The following is a 14,617-nucleotide window of genomic DNA, read 5'->3' as shown; positions in this document are numbered from 1 at the left end:
TGTTAGGTACATAACTGAAATAATGTATCAGTGAAAGAGGAAGCAAAAGACATATACTGGAACTTTCATTTCCCTTTAAAGCCACAGACAGTTAGTTGCTAGTAGTTGAACACATTTACTCAAATTATATATTAGACAGGAACCACCATGCATGCCTGCCTACCATTAAAAACTTCCATATCCACATTTTCTCCATGTTGTCTGGTACCAATGCAGAATTTCTCAGTAGCAATAAAAGGATGTGCTGGGTTTTTTAATACAACAAAATGCTTAAGGATTTTTAAAATTCATGGTTTTAAAAGTAATTAACATAATATAAATTGATATGGCAAAATAGAATGGAAATGTATTATTTCCTTGTTCACTTCTGCTGTTTGTATTCTACTGCGACACTTGGGAGAGAAGACAAACAGCACATTTTCACGTTGCTGTTTCAGAGTCCCTTAGTCTTACTTTTAGCTGGAGTACAAACCACTTGGAACGCTGAGGAAAGGAACCATGAATGTATGTCTTTGACTTGAATGTTGAGTTGACTCTCGAGAGCCTACTCACTGAGGGTGGGCCTGTGTTTGAAGCTGTGAGGGCCTTTTGCATGGTTCCCCTGCCTCATGCCTCTGACGTGGGGCTTATTATGACATGTGCTATGCTGTTTCTTGCCAGAGCACCTTTTTTCTTTATTTTACTGTTCATTCTTTGTACCCGTGGTGTCATCTTACCACCACACACTGCTCAAAAGCACATGGCTGTGAAGTGGGTGGCACTTTAGAAATACTCAAGAGCCTCTATTTTCAAATCTGTAATGGTTGTATTAAGATGACCACCAAGGTTCCTTAGGCCAGCATTCTGTATTACATATTTTGAGTTTATAACATCTGGATGTCCAGATTTCTTTACTTTTACAACCACATTACAGAAAAATTTCAAAAACTCATTCAGTTCTTGCAGATTTTCACATCTTGGTTGGTTTGCAATTTCAAAAACTGATTAGTATTTCATTTTATTCTTGACACATTTTGTTGTTGTTTAACACAGTAGTGTTGAAGGATACATTTTGCCACTACAGGCAAAATAATGACTTCATTGTCTAGTTTCTGGTCACCCTCAGGTACACAGCACTGGGTCCTTGAAGTGGACTTCCTCAAATAGGACTTTCTTGTAACTGAGTAGCCCGTTTCCACTCATTGGTGCTGGGGCGAATCTAGCACAGTCATTTTTAACATCTAAATGCCCAGCACGCACAGATCTCATGAACCCACTGTTGGCCCCTTGGGTCTCACTTCTGCACCCTTGCAGCCTTTTAGAAATAGTGGTGAAGAGGATCCTTGATTTCTGGTCTGGAGAGAAGGTTTAGTCAGTAAAGTGCTTTCCTTATGGATCCCCATGATCCACACATCAAAGTCCAAGCGTTTTGGCCTGTGCCTATAACCAAAGGTCTGGAGAGTAGGAAGTACAAAGACAGAAAGGTCCCTGGAGGTTCTTTGGACATCTAGGGTAAACAGTTGATGAACTCCAGGTTCAGTGAGAGACCATATCTCAAAACAAAGTGAAAAGGACAAGAGGGAGACTCCTGATGGTCATCCTCTGACCTCTACACAAACATGCACACTCCTGCTGCACACACCCATGGATGCACACACAGAAATGTGCGAAACAGGCAGAAGTTCTTTGAGCTCTTCCTGTAGATTTAATGTGGAGAATCAGGAGATCACCAAGAGTAGGCACAAATCAGTGGATCTGTAAAGAGCATACCAATTTTTGCTTGCATACCAATGCTCTCATTTTCGGAGACTTCTTTCCTATGAGTGTTGAATGCATTTGTCAAGATTTGGTTCAGCAATTTGGAGAAGCTGATATGGTGTAAGGCACTGCAAGATATGCGCATATACACGTCTCCACTTCATTCTTGGTGTCAGTGCTGGTATTGAAGATAACCAAATACAGTGTGGAATCATTAAAAGCAGACCAGGGAAATGGTTCAGATGATGCCCCTGTATGGCACTGTATAACATTTTGATGTCATATACCACACTAATTTCCAGCAAGGTGTCAAGTTGGCTTTGGTACAAGGCTGATTGTTCCATTGATGCCAGATATTGTTGGACATGTCAAATTATTGCCAATATTGAAAGAGGAAAAAGACCCCAAATTCTTAACCTATAGGAGGAAGCATAAATGGGTTCATGATTACATTTAGTATTCTCCTTGTATGGAAATGTATAGCATTTTGTTTCCTTTAAATGTATCCATGATCTCCAGTAGCATATGAGGATCTTCACTCTGACATCTAGAAAGGAAAGGGAAGTTTATTATTTGTTATTTGAAACATAAAACACATTGTATTTGCCTTTGCTGTGATAATATATTATATAGTTATAATTTGTATACATATCTAAGTAACATCCCAATAACCACAGCAATTTCTGTGCCTCCCATGCCTTATTTCTGTCAGGTAACAGATACTATCTAATTAATAATAATTGAGTTAGATGCCATTGTCTTTAAAGTAGTGAATTTTCCCTAGTTTGTAAGTAATGTTTATATTTATATTCTTGATTTTTATGTTATTAATATGAATATTGTTACCTTTACAGAATGGTCGATGTAGGGGGCCAAAGGTCAGAGAGAAGAAAATGGATACACTGCTTTGAAAATGTCACCTCGATCATGTTTCTAGTAGCGCTTAGCGAATATGATCAAGTTCTTGTGGAGTCAGACAATGAGGTAAGTACTCTTTGGATAGACACTGATTTATCATTTTATTACTGGATAGAAATAAATGACAAAATGGGGAGTGTGGGAAAAGAAGGGAAGTGAAGCCATTACTTTCAGGATTTTTCTTTTCAATTCATATTTTTATTATATTAATGTATTTATCTGGTGTGTGTGCATATACACAGCACTGCACATGGGGACATCACAGGACAGACTGTGGGAGTGCATTGTGGGAATGAAGCTCAGGTTCTTAGGCTTGGTTCCAAGCACTTCTACCCACTTTGCTAGCTTACCAATGTGAATGATTTTAAATAATCATAAATAACCCTGTAGAACCAACCTGCAGTACTCTCAGAATGGCAGGCTTTTCCGTCAGTATGAGAGGTCTGTGTGCTTGGACATAATCAGAGCCTGTTTGACACTTCTACACTATGCAGAGGTTCTGAAAATGAAAATATGGAAATCTCCAGGCTACTTACAAGATTGTTCCACAGCAGGATAGAGCTGGGAGTTTTGTGAGTCACCCTGTTTTGTTTTGCTTTCCTTTTATTTAAAACAATGTTTGCATGATGGGTGGGTATGCAGAACTTCACTTGGCAGATGTGAATAACTCTGTAGCTAGCTTCAAAATCAGTTCATGTGGGACCTGGTAGTATCTTGGTGATTTGGCCTGTCTGCTGCTCGTATGAAGTTTAGCTGTTGTGTAATTTAGTCTAACTAAGGATGGAGTAATTTAGGAACTCTTCTGCATACCCTGTCTGGAAAGCTGCTTCTGGACCATGACTCTTCTCTGCTGCAAGGAAAATTGACGGGAGCAAATATGGATTTTGAGGGTAATAGAGGTTTATGAATCAGAATTGACTCTGGAAGATAATTAAGATGTGTAAGAAACAGCCCTTTGGTTAAGTTCAGACTATGTGTGTGTGAATGGAGGTCCCGTTAATAATCATGTCAGAGCTTGCAGGTAGAGAGAATGACTATCAAGTAAAGGTAGAAACAAAGGGAAGACAGGGAAGGAACTGAGAAACCCCAGCGATTAGTTAACTAAGATCTACCACGTCAGAACTTACTGTCTGCAAACTTTCTTTAAGGCATATAAGATTTCCTGCCTTTTTGGTCTTTTTAAGGTGCCTTTTTTTTTTTTTTTTTTTTTTTTTTGCTGGTCTTACTAGTGTCATTACAATTTATGGCCAGTATGCAGTGGTCTGTCTCAACCAATGAGCTGAGGCCTATTGATCGGCCTTTGGCCCCTGAGCTGAAATGCAAAGTGCCTTCAGCCATAGTAAAAGATATAACCATCAGCTATCAAAATGTGGGCTGGGCAGCTGCCTTTGGAATTTTTATTACGTCTGTTTCTCTTTCTTAAATCTGTACTTGTGCCATGTCTTGTTCCATAATTCTTGGGAGACTGTATTTTTACTATATTAAACACTTTAGACATTGTAAAGAACCAGTTGTTTTACTACTGTAGTGTGGGGGCCAGGATAACAAAACAGACACAAAGCTAGAAAAATTCACTTCAAGAAGCTTAAAAATTACACCTGCTTTTCTCTCAGGATAAGGCACATGGGCAATTGTATAGACCTTCATTTCTTATATTCAATTTGCTACCTGCTAAAATAAAATTTACATGTGTCATCCACACGGCAGATGGAAGAAACATATAATTCCACCCTTATGCTTTCATGCTGGCAAAGGTAGCATCAGTGTCTACCAGTATACATTTTATATTTGGTGAATATGCTGTATCTACAAAGAACTGCATGTTGTGATTTAATGGCAAACAATTTGCCACTTTAAAAATAGCAAAGTATCAAAGAAGTCAGTTCTCTAAATAATCTGTCAGCTAAGTCCAGCACAATTGTCAGGTTCTTGGTTTATGTGGTCATTATAGATTTCACCTGATCTCACAGTAGAAATCTATTTGTTGGTTGGTTGGTTGGTATAAAAATATACTAATTCAGTCACATATTTTATCAGACATCTTCAAATTTCTACAAGTAAACTGCCGTTCAGTCTGTAGGTACGTGTCTTTTGTAAAAGCATGCCCCAGTTCCGTTGGTTCACAGGATTACACTGTGCCACAGATTAAAATGATAAACTGTGTCCCTGCTTGCTTTCTATCACTATGACGAACACCATGGCCATCAGCACCTTGAGGAGAAAGGGTTTATTTAATGTTACAGTTTACAGTCGATCATGAGGTCTGAGCAAGAGCATGGAGGCAGGAAAGTGGAGGCAAGGGCTGGAGCAAAGACCGTGGAGACGTGCTGTGTGCTCACTTGTTCTCCATGGCTTGCTTACGCCACTGAGGACCACCTGCCATGGGGTGGTATCACCCAAAATGGGGCGGGGCTGTTTCTACACATCAATCAATCAAGAATATGCCTACAAGACAATCTGATGAAGGCATTTTCTCAGTTGAAATTCTCTTTCCCCAGATGACCAGAGCTAGTGTAACCCACACACAATGTCAGTTTCTCCATTAGCTCTCTTAATTCTGTGAGTTAAGTCATACCCACTTTCGAGCTTTTTCTTGGGCCGCCATTAAGTCTAATGGTAGCACTGGAGCTGATTCTTAAGCATAGCCAGAAAGCGCTGCCCATAGTCAGCACCCCTGAGTATGGCACACTCCGAGAAGCACATGTTCACGTTGGAGTGATCTGTTTTATCTTCAGTTGTAGTAAAACATGCAAGTGGCATTACCTCTTAGTTCTTAAACCACTGAAGTAATTCAGAGCTACAGAATTCTGGTTTCTGAAACTGCCTGGTTTGGGTGGGACAAAACAAGAATAAACTCCTGACAGTTTGTTCTTGGTATGAAAGTGGACTGCTCACAACTTAAGTCAGAGCAGACTTGACTGTGCCTACCTTGGTATATATTCGTGAGAGAAACCTGGGGGTAAGTACTGATAGCCTTTCTGTTCTGCAGAACTGTGGAAATGCACTGTAGACCACAAACAGCTAAGACATTCTGCAGAGGCTAGGGAGTTGATCTGTTTGGTAAAGTACATGAAGACATCAGTTCAAGTCTCCATTATCTACATAAAGCTAGTCAGGGTGGCACATGCTTGTAATCCCAAGTCTGAGAAGATGCATTCAGGCAGATCCTGGGGCTTTCTAGGTAGTTAGTCGAAGACTGGCAAGCTTCCGACCTGTGAGAGAACCTAGCTCCCCTCTCCACACACCCCTCTCCAAAAGGTAAATGGTAAATGCACAAGTATACACAGATACACAGGGAGAATGTTCCAGATTATTTCCTTTTACTCATATTTTAGTTATTTGTAAACGTTGCATATTAATCTCTGCAATTCTGCACAGATCTACTTTTGTCTGTGCAGAGTCTCAGCCTTCCTATTGTTTGGGGAATGAATGTCTTTCTCCCTTGTCTCCAAATAAGGAAATAAGCAGGAACCAGTGGGCTAGACAAACCAAGGTTGTAGTGCTGCGCTGCTTTCGGACTTCTCTTCCTCTTGTATTTTCCTGTGTTAACATACCAGCATGCAGCCAACTATTCTGATGTAATCCTTTTGTGGACACATTATTTCAGAGTCTCTGAAAGCCCAGAACAAGAAGATAGTCAGAATGTATCACTGTTCAAACTAAGCTTTCAGTCTGTAACTCAGTCTAAACTAGCTTTCCAGTCTGTGGCTGGACATGGCACCTTCTCTATGACTCTTGTTAATGTGCACATCTAACTGATTAGTCCTTTTGACATGGTCATGATGAGTTATAGTTTTTTCTTTTTTTCTGTTTGGGGTTTGTTTTGCTGTTACTATCAAGGTACTTGACCCACACCTAGCCCGGCCTTCCCAATATCAAGATAGATTTTCCAGGATTGGTTCTTGTAGACATCTGTCTTTCGAGCTAAGTCTGGAGTTGTCAGTTGATACGTTAAAAGACAGAGTAGACATTTTTCATACAATTGCATTCATACCTCTTTAAAACCTGCCAAGCTGTTTCTTGTGCATTATGACAAGGATTATAGCTCTGGCCAACACACCCAGAAAAAGAGCAGAAGGACTATCACTGCTAAGAGGATGGAGAGAGTAAGAATTCTCCTTTCATGGTGTTGGAATACCTCCCCTGTCTCTGAGTCCTTATCACATTTATACACAGTACTAGGAAATACAGGACAGTTCCCCGAACAGTTCAGAATGTCTCTGCATTAACTGGATCTAGTCTAGGATATGCCATTAGTTGGATATACTTGAATTCTCTCTCTCTCTCTCTCTCTCTCTCTCTCTCTCTCTCTCTCTCTCTCTCTCTCTCTCTCTCTCTCTCTCTCTCTCTCTCTCTCCCTCTCTCTCTCTCTCTCTCTCTCTGTGTGTGTGTGTGTGTGTGTGTGTGTGTGTGTGTAAAACCAAAGACTAAACATCATCATTTTCTTTTTCTCTGCTCTGAAAATTCTGAGTAGGTTTTTGAGAATTTTTTTCACTGGTTTCTGATCACACACTGAATAATTTTTAACCTTTTTATTGGTTCTTAATCAAATCATACGCTTGGCTCATGATACAGTGAGCAAAAACTTCACTTCTGGTCTCAGACCCCTCAGGCTTCATTCCTCTTTCTTTTCACCAGCTTGCCTGTTGTTTATTCTTGTTCTCCACCCTTCAGCTTTTCAGTTCTTCTCCTTGCACCTCTTTTTTAGTAGGCAGAACTCAGAGCCTTGTGCAAGCTAAGCTTCTAGCAGTGAGCAGCATCCCCAGCCATGAGAAAAGCATTTCTGGACACCATTTATAGCACCTTGAGCAAGAGGCCTATAGTTATGCTGATAAGAGTGTTAACCATACACCTACTTATCATTTCTCCACTAATTTTTTGCTTATTTAATTGTAAAATATACAATTATGATTGTATAATCCCCCTGCCTCTGACTCCTGAGTGCTTGAGGTCCAGTTGCATACCACCATGACTACCTAAGAATATCTTTTTTAAAAAAGAACATCCTAGTATTTGTTGTGGGGCTGGAGATGTACCCAGTAGTTGAGCATTTGTCTGATACAGGCATGGTTGTGACTTCAAGCTCTACCACCAGGAGAAAACTGAACATACAGTTATATGCCAATACTATTGTTAATGATGCTAAAACTTTTGTGTCACCTGGTATTTTTCTGTGTTTAGATATAGTTGCCACAGAGTTAGAGCTGCCCGTGGTCTATAGCCACATGCTGAGTGTATCGCCTCAGCGCTCTGCTGTGCCCACAGCATGGGTATGTGGACTGCACTATCTGGGTCCATGCTGTTGTTCATGCAGCACAGAAATTTCCTTGCAAGACACTTCTCAGACTGCATTCCCTCCATTAAATATCACATAACTATTTCTCTTTCTTGCATGGAAGACTAGAGCCAGTTGAAGTTGGCTTCTCATCCTCTACCCCAGACTGAATACCCTCTGACAAAGCCCTAATAGTTTGAAGTTCTGATGATGTATTTCTCAAGGACACCTGGCATGCTTACAATGATTTTCCCTGGCATCTCTTAAGCAGGAAGATTTGCAAGGCTGATTATAGCTGTTTATTATATGGGATTGATACATACACATATGATCTGTATTATAGATGTGACTGAAGATTAAATTGAAATTATTAGCAGGGATTATCTCTGAGTTGCTAGAGTTTGATATGTGTGTGTGTGTATATAAAACATAAAATGTATATATACACATATTTTTATTTTATTCATTTACATTTATAATCTCCCCATGAAAAAATATACTATATATAGTATTAACCATATGATTGGAATTTTAAAAAATTTAGTGTTATCTATTAAAATGATTAAATAAAAATAACTCTTTAAGGCTATTTTGAGTTTTTCTTCTTGTTTTCAACAAGAAAACATGAAGATACACATGAATTAGTACAGATGTCTAGTCCAAGCTTAGTATACTGAAATGTCTTCAAAACTGAGACACCTTAACAATAATGGGGTTGGAGAGGCCGTGGAGCAGTTAAGATCACTGAGTGTTCTAGAGCACCCAGGTTCAATTCCAAGCACTCAGAGAGGCTCACAACCATGCAGGTCCAGAAGGCACTGGACCTGCAACTCTGATCTCTGCAGGTCCAGTGCCTTCTGGCCTTAGAGGGCACTGCACAAATGTGGTACACACACACAAGCAGGCAGGACAGCTACAGACATATAAATAAATGAATAAACAAATAGAATTATGCAAATCAAGGAGTTATTTGGAGTAAGGGAGACAGCTTGAGGATGAAAGACTTATCCCAGCACTTGTTTGTCTGAAGTGAAACAATTTCAGCTGTAGCCCAGTATTATAGATTCCCAATGGAATGCAGTGGGTCCAGCTCACAAGAATCTAGACAGTTTTCACCAAGTGGGGTCTTTAGTACCATCCACTTCTCCCTTTTGTTTGAAGGAAGAACTGATCTTGTAAGAGGAGTTCTACATTCTACAAAACCTAGAGGCCCTGCTTATTCTCTGCCATAGCGACAGCATGGCCAGATGTGCTGGTTAGTAGCACAGGTTGCCTGGAGCCCCCTGGGTGACACAGGCTGGGTCAGGATTTCTTCTGTTGCCTTGATTGACTATGTTACAGTGCATTATCTATAAAGAAAAATTGATGAGGCTTCAGGTCTTGTTTTGTTTTTATTTTTAACTAAAACAATCACTTAATAACAAAAACAAAAGAAACCGATAGGAATGATCTAGGGAGATGGCTCAGTAGGGGAGAGCGAGCATGAGGACCTGAGTTCAGATCTCCATCAGCTACATAAAAAGCCAGGTGTGACTGTGCATACCTGCAATGTCGGTGTCGTGGGGACAGACAGGAAGCACTGTAGAGTTCATCAGATTAGTCTAAATATTGAACTTCCAGTTCAGTGAGAGACATTGTCTCTGGCCCATAGCAAGAAAATGATGAAGATCCGTGACGTCTTGCTCAAATGTCCACCTGACCATTGGCCCTCATACCTGTACAATCACATGTACACAGCACACATACATACACACACCAGTAAGACAGATTGATTTCCTGGGGTATTAGACACTTAGGATGTTGTACTTCTGAACTGTCCCTGACTAAGGAACAGGGAAGTAGAAAGAATCCAGCTGTTCTGGTTGAATAGCCTCACCCACAGGCTGAGTGATCTTGAGCAGTTACTGTCTTTGTGTTAACTATCTTAATGTAAACACTTAAAATACTGGATAGGTTTTGCATTGCTGGGAGAGAACTCGTTCAGAAACAACCAAAGGACAGGTTTTCCTGGGCTTGTGGTTTCAGAGGGCAAAAGGTGTGATGTGGTTCGTAGTGAGAACATGTGACAGATTCCCCATGGCACCAGGCCAGAGAAACAGAGACAGGAATGGGATGTGGAGATGTACTTCACCACCCAGACCCCACTTCTTACGGGGCTTACGCTCTTCCAAATAGAACCACAAGCTGACAACTGAGGGTTCAAAGCATGAGCCTGTGGGGACATTGCAGATTCAAACTGTAACGAGAATGGTGTTTGTCTGTTGCAGGGAATATTAAAATAGGTAATATATAAACTACCTAGAACACATAAATATCAAGTAAATGATAGCTCACATCACCAGCAATTTTAATGAAGAAATTGATGTAACTTCCATCTGTGAACATTACCTGCTAATTTGGTCATAAAAGAGGTTTCTCATTTTAATAGATTTAGTCATTTAGTAAATAGGTTTCAGGTATGAGAAAAACACAGGAAAGCTTTTGTCTTAGAAAATTCCTTTGTTGGTGGGATTGTAAGCTGGTACAACCACTCTGGAAATCATTCTGGAAGTTCCTTGGAAAATTGGACATAGTACTACCTGAGGCCCAGCTATACCACTCCTGGACATTTACCCAGAAGATGCTCTAACATATAACAGAGACACATGCATGTTCATAGCAGCATTAACTATCGGCTAAAGCTGGAAAGAACCCAGATGTCCTTCAACAGAGGAACGGATACAGAAAATGTGGTACATTTACACAGCAGAATACTACTCAGCTATTAAAACCAATGAGTTGTCATGAAATTCTTAGGCGAATTGATAGATCTAGAAAATACCATCCTGAGTGAGGTAACCCAGTCACAAAAGAATACACATGATATGCACTCACTGATAAATGGATATTACCCCAAAAGTTTAGACTACCCAAGATACAGTCCACAGACCACATGAAGCTCAAGAAGAAGGAAGACCAAATTGTGGATGCTTCAGTCCTTCTCAGAAGGGGGAACAAAATACTCATAGGAGGAAATACAGAGACAAAGTTTGGAGCAGACACTGAAAAAAAGGCCATCCAGAGACTGCCTCACCTGGGGATCCATCCCATATACAGCCACCAAACCTAGTCACTAGTGCTGATGCCAGGAAGTGCATGCTGACAGGAGCCTGATATAGCTGTCTCCTGAGAGGATCTGCCAGAGCATGACAAATAATAGAGGTGGATGCTCGCAGCCAATCATAGAACTGAGAATAGGGTCCTTAATGGAGGAATTAGGGAAAGAATTAAAGGAGTTGAAGAGGTTTTCAACCCTATAAGAACAATAATACCAACCAACCTGAGTTCCCAGAGATTAAACCACTATCCAAAAAGTACACATGGATAGACCCATGGCCCCAGTTGTACATGTAACATAGGATAGACTTGTTGGGCATCAATGGGAGGAGAAGCCCTTGGTCCTCCCAAGGCTTGATGCTGCAGTGTAGGGGAATGTCAGGCAGGGAGGTAGAGGGGGTGGGATAGGGGATATGAAGAAAAATCCAGGAAAGGGGATAACATTTGAAATGTAAATAAAATATATCCAATAAAAAAAAAAGAAAATTCCTTTCAAGCTAACAGAAGGTAGAAATATACATACACACCCCAAAAAAATACTAATAGCAACACAGCTTTTTAAATGCAATTACTCAATAATAAAATGTTTGCTACTTTTTAATTTAAATTTTTATGGTTTTATTTATCTTCACACATATGGGTGTTTGGCCTGCATGTATGTCTTAGCACATGTGTGTGTATTGCCTGTGGAGACCAGAAGAGGGCATCAAATCCCACAGAATTGGAGTTAGAGACAACTGAGCTGCCCTGTAGGTTTCAGACATTTGAACCCAGGGTCTTCTGGAAGAGAGCCATATCTCCAGCTCAAATTTTCATATTTTGTTGTTTGGGAATTTCATCCATAAGTACTGTATTTACATCATTTATATCTCTCCCCTCCCCTCCAACCCCTTCTCTGTCGTTCCCCACACACAGATCCCTTTCATTACTGTTACATATATGTATTTATAAATATAGCGTGCTGAGCACTTGAGATCAGATAATTGAAAGTAGCTCATCTCTAGAAAAGACTGAATTTTCTCCTCAGTAGGCATAACTGCCTGTACCTTCCCATCTAGGGTTTGAGCCTTGTAAGATTTCTCCCCTCTATGTTGGCATGTCACTTTTGAGGTCTTATGTAGGTGACCATAATTTTGAGATTTCATGGGTGCAGATTCCCTGTTATATCTAGAAGATATTATCTCACAGGAGACATCCTGGACCTCTAGCTGTTAAATCCTTCCACCTTCTGTTTATTACCTCTGCGTATGTTTGGTTGATCACTATATTAGTCATAACTTTGTAACTGTAGCTCATAGGGACCCATGTAACTGGAAGAGCCAGGCTGCTGCTCTCACCAAACCCTGAACTAGGAGTTGATTTGGACTCTTGCTTCTTTATTGTCTAGTTCTAAATAACATCTTCTTAGTCTAATAACCAAGAACAAAGTCCTTTACTCTGTCCTCATTTGGATATAGCTTAAGTTACCATAGGGTTTATGTGGTTGCCAGGGTGGTGTTGCTGGTGCTGCTGCTGCTGCTGGTGGTGGTGGTGGTGCTGGTGGTGGTGATAAATGGTAGAATGTTTCAGAGAAAGAACCTAATCGAACGTTAGAGAAAAATCAGAGTTGATTTCACAAAGTGTTAATGAACAAGACTGACTGGCCACATTGATAGAGCTACATCATTTTAGAATTACAGCTTCCAAACTGGACTGAGAAAGGCTCTCTAATGAAATATGTAGCTTATGATATTTAGTTATAGCAGAGGAAAAATAGACTACTGTACACTCCAATTTAAAAACACAAAGTCTAGGGGAAAACGGGGTGGGTATAATACTAGGATTATCTTTGTGAAAATGAGCATTGACCCAAGTAGCCAGAGACAAAAACGTTTCCTTCAGAGACTAAATGATGCAATGGAAAGTGAACCTGGAAAAGAACAATAGCCTGTGTCCTAGTCACTGTTTTGTTGCTATGAAGAGACACCATGACCATGGCAACTCTTATAAAAGAAGGCATTTAACTGGGGGCTTGTTTATAGTTTCAGAGACTTAGTCCCTAACCGTTATGTCAGCGAGTGTGGTGGTAGGCAGGCAGGCATGGCGCTGGAGAAGATGAGAGCTACATCCTGATCTGCAAGCAGAGACGGACGGATGGACGGACACACACACACACACACACACACACACTTGTTTGGCCTTTTGAAACCTCAAAGCCCATCCCCAGTTACACACTCCCTCAGACAAGGGCATTTTCTCATAATCTTTCCAAACACTACTGTTCCTTGGTGATAAAGCATTCAAATACATGAGCCTGTGGGATCGTTCTCACTCAAACAACCACTGCCTATAAATGTTTATTCAAAATGTAAGTCTTAACAGTGAGTGAGCTGGGAACCCTTTGTGGGTTGCTTGTTCTAAGTGTTGAATTATGATCACCATCTTTAAGACAAATAGAATAGATGTAAATGTAACCGAGTAGCAAGTACAAAAGAATATTGTACTCAGAAGAATTACTGTTTTATCGAACATTTTTCTACTCTGGGGTGGGTGTGTTGGTTGGTTGTTTGGTTGGTTAAGACAAGGTCTCATGCAGCCTAGGCTAACACCAAATCCATGTGTAGCCAAGGATGTACTTGAGAAAATTCCCAATTCTGCTTGGCCTCCCAAGGGCCAACAGTATAGGCATATACCACCATGCAAATTCCATTTTACAGTGTATGTGTGTGCATGCCCATGGGGGTCAAAGGGAAGGTAGTTTGCTTATTGCTCAGACTGTTCTCTGTTCTCATTTTCAGTTCAGGCAGTGGGAGAAAAGGGGATGTGAAGTCTTGTGCCCTTACATGTGCATCATTTATTCTCTGTTGAACTTAGATTTTTATTTTGTTTTTCCCATAATTTTTTCTTAATTATTTATTTACATTCTAAATGTTGTCCCTCCCCTGTGGCACCCTCTCCATGAATTCTTCACCCTCCTCCCCCTTGCCTTTTCTTCTAAGAGGGTGCTACCCCACACTCACTCCTGCTTCACCCCACTAACATCTCCCTTCCCTAGAAATTTTTACAAAATCCTTTTCTGTAGAAAAGTGCACGCATCCTTTCCCACTGAGGCCAGACAAGACAATCCTCTGCTAGATATATGCCAAGGGCCACGGTCTAGCCCATGTATGTTTGCTTTTTTGGTTCATAGCTTAGCCTCTGGGACCTCTGAGGGGTCCAGTTAGTTGATACTGTTGTTCTTCCTGTGGGGTTGCAACCCCCTTCAGCTCCTTCAGTCCTTCCCCTAACTCTTCTATAGGGGTTCTGATCTCAGTGCAGTGCTTAGTTATATCTGCATCTGTCTCAGCTGCTGGTAGAGCCTCTCAGAGGACAGTCATGCTAGGCTCCTGTCTGCAAGCACAACATGGCATCAGTAATAGTGTTGGGGTTTGGTACCTGCTCATGGGATGGATCCCAAGTTGGGCCAGTCTCTGGATAGCCTTTCCTTCCATTTCTGCTCTATTTTGTTCCTGTATTTCCTTTAGACAGGAACATGTGCTGTTTCTGCATTTTGCTTTCTCTTTAAAGTTGCATTATCTGAGTTCCTCCTGGTTAATGCACACTGTGTTAATT

At 40.7% G+C, this 14,617-nt stretch overlaps 1 protein-coding gene across 1 annotated transcript in view; it reads left to right on the top strand.

Moving 5' to 3' along the window:
* LOC308416310 (guanine nucleotide-binding protein G(q) subunit alpha) overlaps nucleotides 1-14,617 on the top strand; it is a 228,412-nt gene that overhangs the window by 180,517 nt on the left and 33,278 nt on the right. Inside the window, exon 5 of the mRNA XM_080911247.1 lies at nucleotides 2,592-2,721. Within this exon, the coding sequence (XP_080767373.1) occupies nucleotides 2,592-2,721 (130 nt within the window). The remainder of the gene's footprint in view (nucleotides 1-2,591; nucleotides 2,722-14,617) is intronic.

This window comes from Micromys minutus (assembly GCF_963924665.1).
Source record: "Micromys minutus genome assembly, chromosome: 2".
Lineage (NCBI taxonomy): Eukaryota > Metazoa > Chordata > Mammalia > Rodentia > Muridae > Micromys > Micromys minutus.
Note: the sequence above shows the minus strand (reverse complement) of the source record. Positions and strands in the feature narration are given on the sequence as shown.